This window comes from Oncorhynchus keta, chromosome 14, assembly GCF_023373465.1.
Source record: "Oncorhynchus keta strain PuntledgeMale-10-30-2019 chromosome 14, Oket_V2, whole genome shotgun sequence".
Classification (NCBI taxonomy): domain Eukaryota; kingdom Metazoa; phylum Chordata; class Actinopteri; order Salmoniformes; family Salmonidae; genus Oncorhynchus; species Oncorhynchus keta.
Window position 1 is genome coordinate 39,531,850 of NC_068434.1, and position 19,789 is coordinate 39,551,638.

The 19,789-nt window shown below is 44.9% G+C and overlaps 2 protein-coding genes across 3 annotated transcripts; both read left to right on the forward strand.

The window, feature by feature from the left end:
- The first annotated feature begins 877 nt into the window (after positions 1-877).
- LOC118393395 (rho GTPase-activating protein 25-like) lies at positions 878-12,691 on the forward strand. 2 transcript variants are annotated; one of them, XM_035786034.2, is made up of 11 exons: positions 878-1,338; positions 4,607-4,821; positions 5,057-5,144; positions 7,775-7,888; positions 8,183-8,390; positions 8,888-9,020; positions 9,333-9,406; positions 9,704-9,825; positions 10,306-10,463; positions 11,004-11,593; positions 11,815-12,691. In XM_035786034.2, the coding sequence occupies exons 1-11, from the start codon at positions 1,275-1,277 to the stop codon at positions 12,014-12,016; spliced, it is 1,968 nt and encodes a 655-aa protein (XP_035641927.1). In that variant the 5' UTR covers positions 878-1,274; the 3' UTR covers positions 12,017-12,691. The 2 variants fall into 2 exon arrangements, with proteins under 2 accessions (XP_035641927.1, XP_035641928.1); XM_035786035.2 differs by having other exon boundaries at positions 879-1,338; positions 4,607-4,809.
- A 1,926-nt stretch (positions 12,692-14,617) lies between these two features.
- Positions 14,618-19,539, forward strand: bmp10 (bone morphogenetic protein 10). Its single transcript, XM_035786036.2, has 2 exons — positions 14,618-15,670; positions 16,237-19,539. Exons 1-2 carry the CDS (start codon positions 15,277-15,279, stop codon positions 17,331-17,333), a joined length of 1,491 nt encoding a protein of 496 aa, XP_035641929.1. The 5' UTR covers positions 14,618-15,276; the 3' UTR covers positions 17,334-19,539.
- The last annotated feature ends 250 nt before the right edge of the window (positions 19,540-19,789 follow it).

Genomic DNA, 19,789 nt, shown 5'->3' on the forward strand with positions numbered 1-19,789 from the left:
AAAGCTGTCATCAAGGCAAAGGTTGGCTACTTTACCTAGAAGAAAAGTAATCCTAAAATTTAGATGCTAAAATACTGGATTTGCTTAACACTTCTTTGATTAAATGTACTTTGAAGAATCATGATTTAACACTTCTTTGATTACTACATGATTTAATATGTGTTATTTCATAGTTTTGATGTTTTCACTATTATTCTACAATGTAGAAAATAGTAAAAATAAAGAAAAACCCTTGAATGAGTAGGTGCGTCCAAACATTTGACTGGTACTGTGTATATATATATATATATTTTTTTTTCTGATCTTTTTTATATCTCCTAGATATAGGACAAAACTTCAAAATTGTGTTCCTTATTGTGTATATTTTGACTGTCTTTTGCCATTAATGAATATGTTATTCAATGAGTTTCTCTGGGCTACAGTAGTAAAGGCCAAATTCAATATTTTATCAAATCCTAAAATGTCAAATCAAATAGCTAAATGATTTATAGTATGACCATCTTAAAACAATTCTATATGTCAGCTTGGAACCCCCCGCAATAGCTTAGACTTTTAAGAATGAATGCTGTATCTTTTAATGTTGCAGGAACACTATAGTTTACTTTCACCCCTAACTATAGTTTTCCTCAGAGTGTGTTGGGCTGTGGTTCTCATTAGGGCAGTTTTGTAGCATATTAATCAGTGCACAACTTCTAAAATAAATCACCAATGCTGTAACAGCAAGCCACAATGTTACAATTTTAGATGTAAAAAAATCTAGTAGAAATGTATGGCTGTGAACACATACCGTAGGCTGCATGTTGCCGTTAAGCGACATTGCCACAGCTTGAAGAGACTGCAACCCAGAAACAAAACCCACTTCCTCCTGAGAGAGAATAAAGGGAGACCAGTGGTTAAGTGACACTGGTGAATGGTTCGCCGTTTGAAACCTTCTATCGTAGAGCACTTGCTATGATATACCTACCTGGAGAGGGGTTATTTACAGTGCGGCGAAGTATTAGATTAGCAGAACATGTATCTAGAGGGAAGTAGAGGGAACATGAAAGAACGTGTTTTGACATGTTGAAGAAAAAATGAAAAGATAGATTAGCAGCTATACAGGAAGTAGGAAGTCAGATACAGAGAGGTTTTAGTGTGACAGACAGACTGGAGATCTACAACAAAACCCCTCATACATGTGTGTGTGCTGTGTGTATATATGTGAGTGTGTGTGTGAGTGTGTGTGTGTGTGTGTTCTGAAGTGAGATACTGATCTTTTCTATGAAGGAGGAATAATGTCTCTCAAGCTACCTCGGAACTGGGACTTCAGTACCCTCAAAGCTGAAACATCTAGAATAGGTAAGTTACTGGATGTTATCCTAAACATTTAGCTATTCTTGGGAGTCATTGCATTTGCGTAAATAGGATAATGTGTTGTTGTATCATCAGTTGCATTGTACACTAGTGCATGTGTGTTACATGCGTCTATGAAGAGGTATAGAGACTGGACCTGTGGGTTTAACGGCCCAGTGCAGTCAAAAATAGGATTTTCTAAAGTTATATTTCCACACTTTGTGGTTGGAATAATAACAATTGCTGTGAAATTGTGAGAATGTAGAAAAAAAACGCTTAAAATTTCAGCCTGTTTTGGTGGGATGGAGTTTTGGCTTGCCTGGTGATATCACCAGGGAGTACATTAGCTACTAGACCAATAAGAGAGTTCTAAACCTCTCTGCCAATAACAGCAAATGTTCAGTTTTCCCCTCCCCACTCTGACCATTCCCAGAGTCCGTGCAAAATACTTGCTTGAGAAATGGCTCTTTCCTAAGAAGCTACTTTTTTTTCTTTTTGACCAGTTTAATTTAAAACAATCACATTAAGGTACTTAATTGTTACCCAGAAATGATTTGATAATGAGATAAAAACAGCTGCATTGGACCTTTAAATTTGATCAATCTGAGTGGGTTTGACCCCAAGTCAGAGACTACTATGATGACACACCGAATGCATTTGATGGATCCCTTCTGTCTTCTTCTAATGCTTTTTAAAAGGAAAGTAATCCAAAATAACTGAAAGTAATCAGATTACGTTACTGAGTTTGGGTAAATCCAAAAGTTACGTCAGTGATTACAATTTTGGACAGCTAACTAACTAGTAACTATAATGGATTACATTTACAAAGTAACCCAGCCATCCCTAGACATGAGGTTGACTGTCGCACTGTGTGTGCCAGTGGCATACTGAGAGTGTTTTATTTAGACTGTTGTTCTTATACTTGGTTATATTTCTGTGTTAAGCTGTGTTTGTGGTCCAGGGCCCTGGCTTACAGAAGGATCATGCACCTGATTACAGCAGGTGTGGTGCACCTATAAAAACAGTGCATGAGTGCATGTGAATACATATATAGCCGTTATAGCCTTATATGGCAATGTCTTCATGCTGAAACTGTTAGTGGAATGGTGCAGTTGTCCTCAACCTGTCAGTGAAAACAGTGTGGATACTTCTATTTATGATGAACAGGTTTATGTAGTTTAGTGGATACACATCAGCATTGCTGGGAGACAAGTTACTTGTTATTTCTATGAAAAGAAGTGACTTCTTATGCTACGAGGGCCACCCCTCATAGCCTGGTTCCTCTCTAGGTTTCTTCCTATGTTTCCGGCCTTTCTAGGGAGGTTTTCCTAGCCACCGTGCTTCTGCACCTGCATTGCTTGCTGTTTGGGGTTTTAGGCTGGGTTTCTGTACAGCACTTTGTGATATCAGCTGATGTAAGAAGGGCTTTATACATTGATTGATTGATTGATTGATTGACTTCTATGGTTGCTTAATTTATCACACGGTATACTTTACCAGTCAGTTACTCACAACCCTGAGAACTTAACCCCAGTCCTCATCTCAAGAAAATGTAGTGCTATAGTTCAGGCAGCAAGGCGTTTCTCATTTTCTCTGTGCCCTTTGGGTACTTTCAGCAGGAAGTTGATGAAATGTCAGAACAGTAGTTGTGACTCTGCAGACTCGTGTGTGTGTGTGTGTGTGTGTGTGTGTGTGTGTGTGTGTGTGTGTGTGTGTGTGTGTGTGTGTGTGTGTGTGTGTGTGTGTGTGTGTGTGTGTGTGTGTGTGTGTGTGTGTGTGTGTGTGTGTGTATGAGAGTGACTGTGTGAGAAGGCCTGATGACTTCTATAATTTCTCCTACACCTGTACACTGTACACACATTTGATCTACGTCATGGCTGCCCTCGATTGTTCATCAGAGGATCAAAAGCCATACATGTCAATGGCATTATATAGGGATAAGAAATATGTACACAGAATGAATATGTATAGTCATGCAACTGAATGGGGCCAGTGTGTTCTGTCATTTCAACGCTATTCCCTATTTAGTACCCTACTTTTGACCAGGGCCCTTAAAGCTCTGGTCAAAAGTAGTGCACTGCATAGGGAATAGTGTGCCATTTAGGACTGGTCTCTAGGGGTTAAATATTCACGTAACTGAGATCCTTATTTGGAACTACATGTATTTCTGCTGACTCTTTGTACACTCAATAGGATTGTGCCACGGCCACGCACTTTCAACCCCTCACTATTCCCACTGACGTGAAAGAGCTGGCATTCTTGCAACAAGCTCCGTTTGATTGAGAAGTTGAACATCTTATTCATGCCTCCATTGGGACTTCTGGGTCTAGGAGGTCCCGCGTCCAGTTGAAAAGGTCCTCAAGGGTCTGTGTCCGTCTTTCCTTTTCTCGTGGCGTCGCATACTTCACTGTGTGTGGGCCAGAGGTTCGTCCAGAGTCCTTTGACATGGCCCTCTTCAAGGGATGACGCTGTTAAAACAGACCAAAGGGTCTGCGTTTTAGGTGGGGGCCTTCAAAGTCATTCCCCCATCGATGCAGTCACTTCCTGTTTATATAGCCAGGCTCGTCTTCTTCTCTTCTTTCATCTGGCCTGGGAGATCACGGTGAATTACACAACAAGTGAGCGAACGCTCTCAATCACAATCACACCATCTGTCCGGCGAGCTACAGTACCACCCTGCGTGCCAATCCATGCGTGATTTTTCTCTCTCCATCGTGTGCCACGTAGCCTACAACTCGACCCCCATCTCCAGCCGTTCTTCATACTCTTCCGTTTATCTCTCTCATGCGCTCTTCTGAGATCGTCCACAGACAACTTAGACAGTAAGTCATCATGTTGTTGAGCAATGACTGGCCTGTTAGTAAAGGACAAATGACTCAACCGTGTCTACATTTAGGCCTAGTCGAGACCATGTACTGTGTTATTGTTCCTGTGTTGCCCTTCCCTGTAGTCTATTGTACATGATTGTTGAAATGCACAGTGTATTTGTAGGTCACTATTTCCCTACCATTGAACAATCACGACTAGAATCTAGAAGCATGCACCTTAAACAGGAAGCTTGGCAGGTCAGACAGGGGCGGCCTGTTTCCTGCCAGGCCACCACTTCTATCTGCCGCAAGTCAGATTGATGCGTGTTCAAACTAATAAAAGAGGAAGACTTGACTTGACGGATGTTGAGAGCCTTGTTGACATCCTGGCTGTGTTTAGTGAAGTGTCTCTTAATAAGGCTCTCGTTAACAGTACGGCTGTTCTGTTTGTTTCCGCGCCGCGGCAGCGCGGTCTAGGAGTGTGATGCCTGGAGAGGGTAGCCCAGGGTTAGGCTCGCCCGGCTCCACCAGGAGATCCATGGAGAGGCCTCTGAAGGCTGGCTGGCTGAAGAAGCAGAGGTCCATCGTAAAGAACTGGCAGCTGCGCTACTTTGTGCTGAGAGGAAGCACACTGACCTACCATAAAGACGAAAAGGAGGGGACTGTCCAGGTGAGAGATGAGGTAGAGAAGAAGGCAGATCGGTCTGGGCTCTAGTTATAGCCTTTAACTTTGGCTTTTCCTGATCTGGTCATGTGGTTAGGAAAACCTTCAAGCATCCAAACAACACTACTGCTGTCAATATTCAGTTAACATGTTTCCATCTTTATTGAAGTCCTTCCCTGTGTTTCCTGAAGCCTAGACATGTATATGTGTTGTTTACTAAGATGTCAGTGACAGTCTGTCTCTCTGTCCCCAGGGTGTAATCCAGCTGAGGTTCAGCAAAGTCAACGAACTCCCACAGAATCAAGATGATCCAGGGAAATTCCTCTTTGAGATTATACCACGTAAGCAGAAGACGGTCTCAGTCTGTCTCTGACTCTGACTCTGTCTCTGTCTCTGTCTCTGTCTCTGTCTCTGACTCTGACTCTGTCTCTGTCTCTGACTCTGACTCTGTCTCTGTCTCTGTCTCTGACTCTGTCTCTGATCTGACTCTGTTTCTGTCTCTGACTCTGTCTCTGTCTCTGTTCTCAATTCAATTTAAGGGCTTTATTGGCATGGGAAACATGTGTTAACATTGTCTCTGTCTCTGTCTCGCTCTCTCTCTCTCTCTCTCTCTCTCTCTCTCTCTCTCTCTCTCTCTCTCTCTCTCTCTCTCTCTCTCTCTCTCTCTCTCTGTGTGTTCTCAAAATTTAAGCTTTATTGGCATGGGAAACATGGTAGAAAGCAAGTAAGATAATATAAAAGTGAATATATAAAGTGAAATTAACAGTAAACATTACACATAGAGAAGTTTCAAAACAATAAAGACATTACAAATGTCATATTATATATATACAGTGTTTTAACAATGTACAAATAATTAAAGGACACAAGATAAAATAAATAAGCATAAATATGGGTTGTATTTACAATGGTGTTTGTTCTTCACTGGTTGCCCTTTTCTCGTGGCAACAGGTCACAAATCTTGCTGCTGTGATGGCACACTGTGGAATTTCACCCAGTAGATATGGGAGTTTTTCAAAATTGGATATGTTTTCGAATTCTTTGTGGATCTGTGTGATCTGGGGGAAATATGTCTCTCTAATATGGTCATACATTGGGCAGGAGGTTAGGAAGTGCAGCTCAGTTTCCACCTCATTTTGTGGGCAGTGAGCACATAGCCTGTCTTCTCTTGAGAGCCATGTCTGCCTACGGCGGCCTTTCTCAATAGCCAGGCTATGCTCACTGAGTCTGTACATAGTCAAAGCTTTCCTTAATTTTGGGTCAGTCACAGTGGTCAGGTATTCTGCCGCTGTGTACTCTCTGTGTAGGGCCAAATAGCATTCTAGTTTGCTCTGTTTTTTTGTTAATTCTTTCCAATGTGTTAAGTAATTATCTTTTTGTTTTCTCATGATTTGGTTGGGTCTAATTGTGCTGTTGTCCTGGGGCTCTGTAGGGTGTGTTTGTGTTTGTGAACAGAGCCCCAGGACCAGCTTGCTTAGGGGACTCTTCTCCAGGTTCTCCAGGTTCTCTCTCTCTCTGTGTTCTCTCCCTCTCTCTCTCTCTTTCCCTCCATCTCACCATGTCTCTCTCTTGGCCTCATCTCACCATGTCTCTCTCTCTTTCCCTCCATCTCACCATGTCTCTCTCTTGGCCTCATCTCACCATGTCTCTCCTCCATCTCACCATGTCCTCCATCTCCATCCCATGTCTCTCTCTTGTCCTCCATCTCACCATGTCTCTCTCTTGCCCTCCATCTGACCATGTCTCTCTCTTGTCCTCCAACTCACCATGTCTCTCTCTTGCCCTCCATCTCACCATGTCTCTCTCTTGCCCTCCATCTCACCATGTCTCTTTCTTGTCCTCCATCTTACCATGTCTCTCTCTTGGCCTCATCTCACCATGTCTCTCTCCCTCCATCTCACCATGTCTCTCTCTTGTCCTCCATCTCACCATGTCTCTCTCTTGTCCTCCATCTCTGTGTCTCTCTCTTGTCCTCCAACTCACCATGTCTCTCTTTCCATCCATCTCACCATGTCTCCATCTCACTGTCTCTTTCCTCCATCTCACCATGTCTCTCTCTTGGCCTCATCTCACCATGTCTCTCTCTCTTTCCCTCCATCTCACCATGTCTCTCTCTTGGCCTCATCTCACCATGTCTCTCTCTTGCCCTCCATCTCACCATGTCTCTCTCTAGTCCTCCATCTCACCATGTCTCTCTCTAGTCCTCCATCTCACCATGTCTCTCTCTAGTCCTCCATCCCACCATGTCTCTCTCTTGTCCTCCAACTCACCATGTCTCTCTCTTGCCCTCCATCTCACCATGTCTCTCTCTTGTCCTCCATCTCACCATGTCTCTCTCTTGCCCTCCATCTCACCATGTCTCTCTCTTGTCCTCCATCTCACCATGTCTCTCTCTTGTCCTCCATCTCACCATGTCTCTCTCTAGTCCTCCATCTCACCATGTCTCTCTCTAGTCCTCCATCTCACCATGTCTCTCTCTTGTCCTCCATCTCACCATGTCTCTCTCTAGTCCTCCATCTCACCATGTCTCTCTCTTGTCCTCCATCTCACCATGTCTCTCTCTCGTCCTCCATCTCACCATGTCTCTCTCTAGTCCTCCATCTCACCATGTCTATCTCTTGTCCTCCAACTCACCATGTCTCTCTATCGCCCTCCATCTCACCATGTCTCTCTATCGCCCTCCATCTCACCATGTCTCTCTCTAGTCCTCCATCTCACCATGTCTCTCTATCGCCCTCCATCTTACCATGTCTCTCTCTCTCTCACCCTCCATCTCACCATGTCTCTCTCTCGCCCTCCATCTCACCATGTCTCTCTCTCGCCCTCCACCTCACCATGTCTCTCTCTCAGCCTCCACCTCACCATGTCTCTCTCTTGTCTCTCTGTTGAGAGAGGAATGAAAGATATACCTTTCAATCTATGTATGATGTATCCCAGTATGTTGGAGAGTCATACCCTCTCTGTATTCCAGGCAGCAGTGGTGATCGGGAGCGGCACCCGTACGTCCTCATGGCCAACTCCCACAGTGAGATGGAGGAGTGGGTCCGCACGCTGCGCAGGGTGGTTGGATCACCCTCTAGTGGAGGTACAGATAGTTTAGAGTTTTCCCTGACCAAGGGACCTGACCAGGAACAAAACATATAACTAGGACCCAGAATAGGTTTTTCCTGGTCAGGTCACATGGTCAGGAAAAAGCGGGTTTCTAGTCATCTGAACTTATTTTCTTGACTTTTGGTTCAAGGACTCTTTTTCGAATTGTCCTCGGGCCCATGACATAAAGCCGCAACCCATGAGGAACTAGCCACAAACTTGAAAAACCCTGTCTCTGATTCTCCAGTTTGGTCTGTGACTTACTCTAACCGCTCTCCTTCCCTCTCAGCAATATTTGGCAAGGGCCTGGGTGATACGGTAACCTACGAGCAGCGATTCGGCTCCCACATGGTGCCCATCCTGGTGCAAAAGTGTGCAGAGTTCATCAGAGAACACGGACTAAGCGAGGAAGGCATCTTCAGACTGCCGGGACAAGACAACACAGTCAAACAGTTTAGGGACGCGTTCAACGCCGGAGAGAGACCTTCCTTCCCAATGTGAGACGCCTCAGCGCTAAACTAAGCTAAGCTAACTTACATAAGAGCGTTTGAAGGAACGTTCAAGGGCGCCAACGTACAAACAGACAATTATTACGCCCTTTTTATACAAACTGAAATCCCGTTTTTTTTTATTTTCTAAAGGTTGCATAGTAAGATGAGAGAGATGCAGTGAGGATGATAGTACAGAGATGCCTGATACACTTTTCTGCTGTTAGTGCTCTGTGGCTTACACCACATCCTGTCCTAGTAGACAGAGAAAGACAGTTTTACAAGAACCTTCTCCCCACGCGGAACTCTCTATTGTGACACATTTGTTGAAAAGGGGGACAAACTGATTTGTATCTGGATTCAACACAAAATAGAAATACACTCAGCACAACTGTATGTTTTTGTTCGTGTGTGTGTGCATGTGCATGTGTATCTGCATGTGTGTGCACGTGCGACTGTGTGTGGGTGTGCTCGTGCACTGTTTCTGACTGTTTTGTGCCCTGCAGTGACACAGATGTCCACACGGTGGCGTCGCTGCTCAAGCTGTACCTGCGGGAGCTGCCTGAGCCGGTGGTGCCTTGGACACAGTACCAAGACTTCCTGGACTGCAGCCCCATGCTGGACCCCAACAGTGCTGCAGTAAGAACTAATATTTACTTCAATAAAGAAGTTAGCCAAATATTCTTAGAAATCAACATGTCCCCTAGGCTACAATTTGTGATTTAGCTCTATACCGGTCCACGGTGCCAAAATGAGTATGTACTAAATCAAAGTGTTGTGACTTCCTTTAATGATGACCGTAGCCAAATGTTCATGGGCATTTTTTTTTCTCACAATCATTTGTAATTTAGCTTTATTTCTATCAACTGTGCCAAAATGACTACATTGCAGGCCTTCTGAGTAAGAGTGTGTTAGTTGAACTTTGTATATTCCAACTCACTTTCCACCCAGGGTCGTGAGAGACTGGAGAAGCAGATCAGCCTCCTTCCTAGAGCCAACTACAACCTCCTCAGCTACATATGCAGGTGAGCTTAGACTTACACAATCACACATCAGGGTAGGGAATATTCAATTGAATGACATATCATAGAACCTATTGACGAACGAACTTCTATCGAAACATTTGAAAAGCAATTTGATTACTACCCTGTAATGATTAGTCTACAGCTTTTGCTCATACAGCATTTTGTGTTTGACCCCAAAAAATAAAAGCATCTGCATGGTGAGTGATTCTAAGTCCTAACGAGGGCACGTTATAAGGTATAATTTGGTACTCACCCTGTGTGACTTTGCTGTCTAAACTGTGAACTGTGTCTGTGAAGGTTCTTATTTGAAGTGCAGCAGAACTCCAAGGTGAACAAGATGAGTGTTGAAAACCTGGCCACGGTCATTGGGATAAACCTGCTCAAGCCCCAGATTGAGGACCCCATCACCATGATGAAGGGTGAGACCAGACCACTTGGGCTAAGAAACTGCAGTGTGAAACCCGGGTTGATGTTAATTCCATTTTAATTCCAGTCGATTCAGAAAGTAAACCAAATTCGATTTCCAGCATTTCCTCATTGAAAAACATTGGAAAGAATTTGAATTTCAGTGTACTTCCTGAATTGACTGGAATTTAAATGATTTTGACCCCAACCCTGGTGTGAAAAGGCCTTTAGTGCATGCTGTGACGGGGTGTAATTGTCATTATCAGCACGCAGTAGGCCTATGCCTTTATTTTGAAAGTCATACCTTTATTTTGACATACTGCTGCTTGACGCAATGACAAACTGACCTTACTGTACAGTTTGACTATTTATGAAATGAAGATGCATAGATACGGTATCATTTATGTCAACAAATGGTTTCTGTATCCTCGTTCCCTTTCAGATCTGTCTTTTGTATGAACCGACTGTGCGCTTGGCTGTGTCTCTCCTCACAGGTACTCCTCAGATCCAGAAGCTGATGACAGTGATGATCAGGCAGCACGAGGCTCTGTTCCCTCCGTCTAAAGACGTGGCTCCTTCACCCCCCATCGAGAAGAGTGAAAAGAAGACGAACAGCGCTCCACGCAGCTTTGTGGGCTGGGAGTCTGCTGAGGTAACAACATCACACCATCATTTTCAACGCAGCCCACAGGGCTCTGGTCAAAAGCGGTGCGCTATAAAGGGAATAGGGTACTATTTGGGACGCGACCTTAAAGAGGTTCTTCTCTTATTTCATACCGGGAACGTGGTACAACACATGCACAATTAAAGCAGCAATACAGTGAGTGCACCAAACATTAGGAACACCTTCTTGATACGCACGGGACAATTTGAGAGCGAAAAACCCAACAGCGTTGCAGTTCTTGACACAAACTGGTGCTTCTGACACCTACTACCATGCCCTGCTCAAAGGCACTTAGATCTTGTGTCTTGACCATTCACCCTCTCAATGTATACTCCGTGTATATTATGATACATTATTATATCAGTAAGCATTGCATAGCTACACTTCTGTAAATGTTCATGTGTGTTGCAGTGTGTAAGAACACTTTAAATAAAGCTTGATTCAATTTCAGAATGTTTTGGAGAAGAAATTGATATCTCTCTCTCATTTTAGTTCTGTGGTCTAAATCCATTCTGTCTGTCCTTGCAGTGTTCGGGGTCTCTGTCCGAGTCTCCAGAGGAGGAAGAGGACACAGACACACTGGGGCCAGATCCAGTGACCATCTCCATCCCCCAGGCAGGGCCCCAGCAGCCCCACGCCCCCTCTTCATCCTCAGCCTTGGACCCCTGGTCCGGGAGCCCCCGCAAACGCACCCAGACCCTGCCAACCCTGAACTGCCCAGTCCCCGGGATGGCCGGCAAGCTGGAGGCCATAAAGTGCTGGAGCCACATCAAAGAGTGCAGCGAGGAGAAAGGGGAGAAGGGGGAGAAGACTCTCTCAGAGGACATCTTTAAGATCCTGGACCTACAGAGGACCTCTCTGTTCGGAGAGGTCCAGACGAAGGACGGGGAGGACAGAGGGACGGCCAGGAGAGGAAGTGACATCACAGTCACCTATGATGACATCACAGTCCCCTATTCCAAACCCAGCAGGGACCCCCAGCGGAAGTCTCAGCCAGCGACCCCTGAGAAGAAGACAGAGGCCAGAAGAGCTGGGGTTTCATCTTCAGCCCAGCAATCAGACAGTAAGGTTGAACAGCAGGAGGACAGACCGGGAGACACAGAGCACCTCGTTACCAGGTCTGTATTATGGAATACTGTCTCTTTCCCAAATGACAATCTACTCCCTATATAGTGCACTACTTTGACTAGGGCTATAGGGAATAGGGTGTCCTTTAGGATGCGGAATACTATTACTATTACTATACTATTATTGGAAAGGACACGATGTCAACACAAGTGTACTGTACTCTGCATTCATAAATGCAATCTCTCTCCCTCTCCTCTCCCCTCCCATGCAGCCTGCATCAGAGGAACAGAGAGCTGAGTGCCACAGTAGCGGAGCTGCAGTCGGCCCTGGATACAGAGAAGCGCTGTGTGTCCGCTCTGGAGATCCGGCTGAGGAACGCAGAACGCAGCCGAGACGAGGCCCAGAGACGTAACCAGGAGCTGGACCAGGAGATACAGCAGTTCCTCTCCAGAGAACCACGAGGGCCAACCTAGAACCCAGAACTGCCTGTACCCTTAAGTTATCAAAGAGATCCCTCAATACAGTATATGGATATTTAATATAGAGATCTATTAACAAGGGAGAGAGAGGTAGAGAGTCAGTGTCTTGGCCAGAGCTGTAACCCTGGCTGGGACCTGAAAAATGTTGCTAGCTTGTCAAGTTTGTTTGGTGGGAAAAACCATGTATAAACTCTTTATCTGAAGCAGATGTTGACTACACTTCACATTCATAGACATACAATGAGGATTGCTGCAAATGTATGTAAATGGCCTTTGCTTGGTGTCGCTGATTATGGACGTGATGTGTGTATTATCCTATAAAATGCTGATGGTTGCTGACCATGCAGGGGCTGTTACACTTCTATTGTTGGATAACTTACAGCATGTAAATGCAATAGCTATTGGTGCATAGTGTCCAGGTTAAGATCATGTCCAGGACACTTGGACTATAATGTACTGTATTAGTATGGATGCAGATTCAATTCATAGCGCAGCACGCTGGACAGCCAACAATACGGCTTTTAAAGGCATTTTGCCAACTTTCGTGGAGATCGCATGCATGGTAAAACGCCGCGCATGTCGGCTCAATTGTTAAGGTCCCAATCATGTTTAAATTTCTTTGATCAGCAAATGAATAAAGAAGAACAGATTAAGTTGACTGACCAACAATCTGCACAGTTTGTCATTATTATGGTTGAACTACAACCTTTTAAGGGGGATTGCATGTGATATGTGTAAATATGCACGTGAGATAGAGTGAGAGAGACAGAAAGAATGAATGAGATCAGGGCCAAAGAGAATGTCGTCACACACTGAAGGGGTCAGAAGAAAGATAGTGTAAGGCCAGTGGGAAAATGGCTGGAATGTGTGCGTATGTGTGTGCGTGCGCGCACGTCTGTTTGTGCATTCTGTGTGTGTGCGTGTGGGAGCACGTTTGCTCGGGCATGTCTGTGCTTGTGAGAAAAACAGGGAGCTAGTGAAAGTGGGACACTGGTGTTATCAAGCATTCTTCAGCAATGCAGGAAGATTGAAGAGAGATGGGGACTGGCGGTGTACAAAGGAGGCATTGCGTAAAAGGGACCGCAAGGGAGATAACGGCACGTCTGTCAACTGTCACCCTGGAGGATGGGTAACAGGGGGGGGATCCTGTTCCCTTCCATGTCATCTCCTCCTCACTATCAAGAATGTATCTTTGCAGGTCACTGTCAGAGACTCGGGAATGAGGACCCCTGAATTAATGTGGAAACAAACAGTAGCAGCCATACAGATTCTAAAAGTGCAGTTAAATTATCCGAATTGTCCGAATTGAGAATCTGGAACTGGCGGTAAAGATTAATGAATCTAGCGGAGTCCATCTTTAACGGCAAATCTGAGATGACGAGGTGTTATGATGAGGTATTGAGGGGATTCTCAGGTTTTGGAATCCCTCATTAAAATACCGTCGTGCGTTCATCTTAAAAAGAGAGGGAAAGAAAAGAGAGAGTGGGCACGTGACTTTAAAGGGGAGGTTAGTGTAGATTACTCCTCTGGTCATTGGTCAGTGGAGATGTGTTCTAGCTTGAGCCATCCAGGTTCTAGTTCCATTGTCACCTTTGACTCCATGCTGTCTCCCTAATCACAGTGGAATGTAAGGAGACTAGTCTGCCCTTACAAAGCATGGAGTCTGCTCTTGCAAAGCCCTCTCCCTCCTGCACTCCATTCTGGGCTGTGGAATCTGGACTAAAGCTGACCTCAGAACCGCTGTACTGATGTCTGACCGCTGTACTGATGTCTGACGGACATGTGAGGGCATAGCGCAGAGCACACTGGAAACTGTACGTCTTGGCTCCTGTGCATTCAATAGGCAGTTGGGCCTCTTGGTCAGACAATCAGACAGAGATATTCCATTTGAAACACTCCAGTGACATCTGCAACGTGTTCGCCAACTAAAAGAGGAAGTGCACTTAAGTGCTGCAAACTTTGAAACACAAGTGGGTAATGAGTAGATTATGGAAAAGTTGTGTTGTGTGGTCGACTTTGTTTCCACAACAGACGAAGACACAATTTAAATTCTTGCTCTCATAATACAATTTTTTTTCTCCAACTGAAATATATGCTTTTCAAGTTTTTATTTTTAACTATTACAACCTATGTCATAAAATACTAATGAAATGCACGGTCATCTGCGCAGTGCTGTTCTCATCAGCTGATCTCAATTGGTTTGTTATGTGTTCTCCAGACTTGCAGAAGTCCATAATTTCTCATCACTGCCCATTACATCTCACACCTCATTACATTTCAATTGAATTTGGGAAGGCACTGTCCAACAGACATATCATGTAGCATTCAACATCAATAGACCCTTTATGGATTTTGTCAAAAACAAATGGTCAATGGAGCAAATTCCTGTTTCCGCAGTTCCCCCATTTACCAAACAAATAAACACATGAACAATCTCATCTTTGCCTGGTGCTCCGACACAAAACAAAATATCCCTTTTACAAGGAACAGGCTACAGGACATTGTTTACAAAGTCCTCATTAAGGAAGTGGTGAGATAACACACACACACACACACACACACACACACACACACACACACACACACACACACACACACACACACACACACACACACACACACACACACACATACACACACACACACACACACACACACACACACACACACACACACACACACACTCACACGCACACAGGGACACAAACACTGAGAAATGCAGAGCTTACCATATCATAGATAACAGACAGAAAGAAAGAGAGCTAGAGAGAGAGAGAGAGAGAGAGAGAGAGAGAGAGAGAGAGAAGAGAGAGAATAGAGGGAGAAACTGAGAGAAAAAACACAAGGGATGCCTCCTTTGGACACAGCAAAGCCACCCTCTAGCTGGGACTCCAACTCTTTAGAAAACAACATCAAAAGGTGTGCATTAGGATAAATGGCGTGAGATCTGGAATGAGAGTCGTTTATCAGGTTTCCACATACAGCAAGAGGAACACACGGGGAGAGCTACAGAACACAGACCTCCTCACTGGTCAACTCCAAGGGTCAACCGAACCTTTTGAGTCACCAGAGAACCGACAACCACCCGGGATCAGCAAGAGAAAAACAAGGTTGTTGTTTCTCACCCCTCATCAAGCTGGATCCAACCTCCAGTGGACCATTGGATTAACACATTTGATAGATATAATTCTGTTTAATCTCAACATTGGATAGTCCCTGTGGATATACCATACAACACAAGAACAGTCCTCTCCATGGCGGACAATGGGCTCTCCAGGTTAGAGGCTACCTCTATCACCAGGACCCCCTTCCCCCTGCTCCCCTTGCTGCTCCTGATGTGGCCCCTGTCTGGGCAGGGCAGCCCCATCTCCCTGGCCCCAGAGAGACATCGCCCTGCTCCAGGTCTGGGAGACGGCCACGGGGGCGTCATAGACCCATCTCTGTTGGAGCAGGACAGGGACGTGGACATGCAGAGCCTGCTGGAGAGCTTCCGGACCTTCAATTTGTCTGGCCTGGGCCCTCCTGCCCAGGCACCTGGCAGTGTCCGTGTGGAGCCGCCCGAGTACATGATGGAGCTGTACAACCGCTTCGCCAACGACCACACCGCCATGCCCACCGCCAACATCATCCGCAGCTTCAAGAACGAAGGTAGAGAGCCACTATACTGTACTCTGTATCCTTTATGCCGTACTAGCTTCACATTATGCTGTGGTGTTCTTTGCTTTGGAATTTTTGTAATTAAAGTACTGTAAGCCCTTTATCCCTGTGTAATGAGAGTATTAATATCAGAACTGTTCATCAGAAATGTATTACGTCTCAAAATGTACCTGTAGAAGGTCAACGTGCATAGTGTAAAAACAATTAAGTATAATTTATGCATTTTCATTTATGTTTGTTTTTCATCTTACAAATACTGTAGCACCTTACATTTTTGAGAGTCTGCACTGTGCAAAAAAAAAAAAAGTGTTTTATTTATTTGGACAAGAATATGAAACTGTGAATTTCTCATTATTCATTTATATATTTTTACAATAATATATTCATTCAACTTGATCTAGTTTAATGTTAATTGGGATGCTACATTGCCTCGGAAGTGTTTTGGACAAAATCTTGACTTTTGCTGTACTATCAATTCTGCAGTGTATTCAAAGCATCAACATGGAGAACTACTGATTAATTAACAGCGTTTATCTCTGTGTATTCCTCTCCCCCAGACTCGTCTTCCTGCAGTTTGGGTAGTAGAGGGGTGAGACAACACCCTCTGCTCTTCAACGTATCCATACCCCACAATGAGCGTATCACCGCCGCAGAGCTGCGTCTCTATACTTTGGTCCAGACCGATCGCAACCTCTATGCTGGGGTCGACCGCAAGGTGACCATCTACGAGCTGGAGCAGCAGGACGGACCTGGAGACGACAACAGAACAGCGAAGGACACCGAGAGAGGAGGAGCAGGAGGAAGAGGTGGAGGACGGGAGGAGTTAGTAGAGCTGGCATCACGGCAGGTCTATGGTACTGATAACGGCTGGGAGGCCTTTGATCTAACTGCTGCCGTGCAACACTGGCGCAAGTCAGAGTACAGCACCACCCACAGGCTGGAGGTCCACATAGCAAGCCTGACTTCCGAGGGGGAAAGAGGGCCGACACTAGCAGACGGTAAGGGAGAAGGAGAGGGGAGGAGGATATTCAAAGAAGTCATGGAGATAGACACCAGCCCAGATGACAAACACAAACCCCTGATGATTATCTTCTCTGACGACCAGAGCGGTGATCACCGCGATGACAAGCGGGAGCTGAACGAGATGATTGGACACGAGACCTCGGAAGCGGTGCTTCAGGGTGACCTGGAGCTGAATAGGCTGTGGGGGGAGCTGGGCCGGGCGGGCGAGGAAGATGAGGAAGATGAGAAGGAGCAGGACGAAGAGGCCCTGCTCCAGATGCGCTCCAATCTGATCTATGACACGGCCTCCAGAATCCGCCGCAACGCCAAGGTCAACCAGTGTAAGAAGCAGTCGCTGTACGTGGAGTTTAAAGACATCGGCTGGGACAGCTGGATCCTAGCGCCTGCCGGGTACGAGGCCTTTGAGTGCAGTGGCATCTGCACATACCCGCTGACCAAACACGTGACGCCCACCAAGCACGCCATCGTCCAGACACTGGTGAGCATGAAGAGCCCACAGAAGGTGACACGGGCCTGCTGCGTGCCCACCAAGCTGGATCCCATCTCCCTGCTTTACATGGATGACACCGGAGTAGTCACATACAAGTATAAGTTTGAGGGCATGGTGGTGGCAGAGTGTGGCTGCAGATAGCTAGTCCACCCTGCTGTTCATATGGACACGGAGAGAGACATTCGTGAAGAGAAATTACAGGGTGAGGATGGAACAAAGCAAAGACTACATTTTTTAAAGCAGGATTGGTATTAGAATAGATGGACTCTGAAATGAATCTAGAATCACCGTTGAGAACAGTTGACAAGAAAAACAGCTATGACATGTATGTGTATATAAGATGGATCTAAACTAAACAGTTTGTACATTGTGTATGTATATTTTGTATTTCAGGAAAATGTATATTTTGTTTTGTACAGTAAAATATCTATGATACCAATTCATAATTCTGTAATAGAATCAGTTGGATGCCATTTGAAGCTAAATAACACATTTGGAATTTGCTAAAGAATTTGAGGAAAAAAGTTTGGACCTTTAAAAATAAACTATCCTTAGGTCTCTCAAAGGGTTCCGGCAATATAGCAACCAACCATACAGTGATGTCCAATAGGCCTAGCTGGTGGGACCACATAGGGTTTTCCACAGTTAGCTCTCCACTGACATCGATCTCCTGTCTTCCTCTCCACTTATCTCTGTTTTCCCCCTCCCTAGACGCTAGCACTAATCCACACCTCATTTAGCATGTCTCCCTAACAGCAACAGGCCTCCCAGGGGAAATACAAACCTGACTGGACTGGACTTCTGGTAAGGGCCTGCCCTCATCCTCATCCCCATCCCCACCACCTCCCCCTGGCATTTAGGACAGTGGGCTGAGGTCAGGGCAGCAGTTAGGGTGGGCTGGGTTATCTCCCTCGAGCCCTCACCCACCTTCCCACATCGGCCTCAGAGTCAGTCACATGCCGTGCGAGCCACTTTCTCCCACTCCTCCGCACCGTGCCGATAAGGAGGTGTTGGCGGTGAGAAACATGTGCTCCACCACTCAGGACTGGAGGTGCTGGGGGAGCGGAGGGGGGAGGAGAGGGGGGGGTGGCCTGTCAAGATTCCATGGTTACTAATAGAAACAGATTCTACAGGCTCAACTCACTGACCTACCCCCATCATGTGCCCCCTCCAACCTCCTCTCCCTCCCTTTGTGTCTTTACCTTCCATACATCCCTCTCCCCCTGGCCCTAAAATCCTTCACGTTTAAGGAAATGATTTCCATATATTTGGCCTGTTATCATGGACAGGCAGAGAAGATGAGTGGAGAGTATGGCACTTCATGTCTCTCCTCCCCTCCCCCCTCCCCTGAGAGTCCTGTGTGGAGTCCTCTCTTGTTGTTCTGTGTTCTTGTAATACAAATGTAATACAGTTCTCTGCTGCTTGGGTAACGTGAAAGCCTATTTATTGATTAATTTATTGATTTTACTATGACAAGTAGGTGATTATGTAAAATTGTACAACATGGATATGCATACAGAGGGTGAACATACAGTACATACCCTGACCATATTGTAGAATATGTCTTTAATTTATAAATATTTTATGAATATTATATTTTGTTACCTGTTGTTGTGGTTCCTTTGTGAATCATTTTGTAAAATACTGAAGAGGCGAAACTTAAACTTAGTGTGCATAGGCTTCACAAATCATTATATTTTCATACAATGAATACTTTAAAAAAGGACTATTGTACATATATTATCATAATAATATCTGTATTGGAAACCATAATTAATTTCTCTCCTGGCCCGGCAACTATAAACAGGTTGCAAAACTGAACCTCCCTACTAGGCCTAATTATCTTTAGAAAAGAGCCCAGTTAGCACATTTGGTTCCTTGTAAGTTGCGGGAATGTATGTTTTTGGTTTCCTGACCAGTAAAACTGAAAGATTTTTAAACGTTCTGAGAACAGAAGTGAAAATGTTGCCTGTTCTGGCAACTTTTATTTTTATGTTGCAGGGAGGTTCTGATAATATTTTACTCTGGTTATTTGAAGGTTTTCCTGGGAAAGGTTTTATTAGCGTTCTGAGAACGGAAATTATAGGTTGTTCGGAGGCTTTTGAATAATTTCCTTAACGTTTCCCACTTTTAATAACACTGGTAACTTATTTTGGATTGACTTTTTAGAACCACAAGCACAGATAGGACACATGGAAATGAATTTCCTGAGGTATTAATCATGCAAACACATTTATTTTGTATTGTGACACGTCATCAGTGCGATTCAAACGTATAATCTTCTGCTGCGGCACCAGGCTGGAGCTAGCACGCCATGTTTGAACTATTAGGAAACGTTCTATTGAAATACCAAGAAAAAAAAAAAGATTTTTATGTTAAGTTCCTTATATGTGCTGAGAATGTGCTAAAAGCCAAGGAATTATCCTGCACCATTCTCAGAAAGTTGTGGGAAGGTTTTATGCAAAATAACCATAGGACAACCATGCTCTCACCAGGCTTTAAGAAACATATGGTTCTCAGAACATTATGTGCTAGCTGGGGGGGCTTTCCGGGCTGGGGGTATGACTAGGATGCATAACTCTGAGGTTAGGACTGTT

What these genes read in the sequence shown, in the direction of transcription:
- LOC118393395 (XM_035786034.2), top strand. Translation starts at nt 1,275, where the DNA reads ATGTCTCTCAAGCTACCTCGGAACTGGGACTTCAGTACCCTCAAAGCT. An exon ending in CTCCTCAGCTACATATGCAG is followed by an intron (nt 9,407 to 9,703) that starts GTGAGCTTAGAC and finishes GTGTCTGTGAAG; the next exon opens with GTTCTTATTTGAAGTGCAGC. An exon ending in CCCCATCACCATGATGAAGG is followed by an intron (nt 9,826 to 10,305) that starts GTGAGACCAGAC and finishes CTCTCCTCACAG; the next exon opens with GTACTCCTCAGATCCAGAAG.
- bmp10 (XM_035786036.2), top strand. Translation starts at nt 15,277, where the DNA reads ATGGCGGACAATGGGCTCTCCAGGTTAGAGGCTACCTCTATCACCAGG. An exon ending in CCGCAGCTTCAAGAACGAAG is followed by an intron (nt 15,671 to 16,236) that starts GTAGAGAGCCAC and finishes CCTCTCCCCCAG; the next exon opens with ACTCGTCTTCCTGCAGTTTG.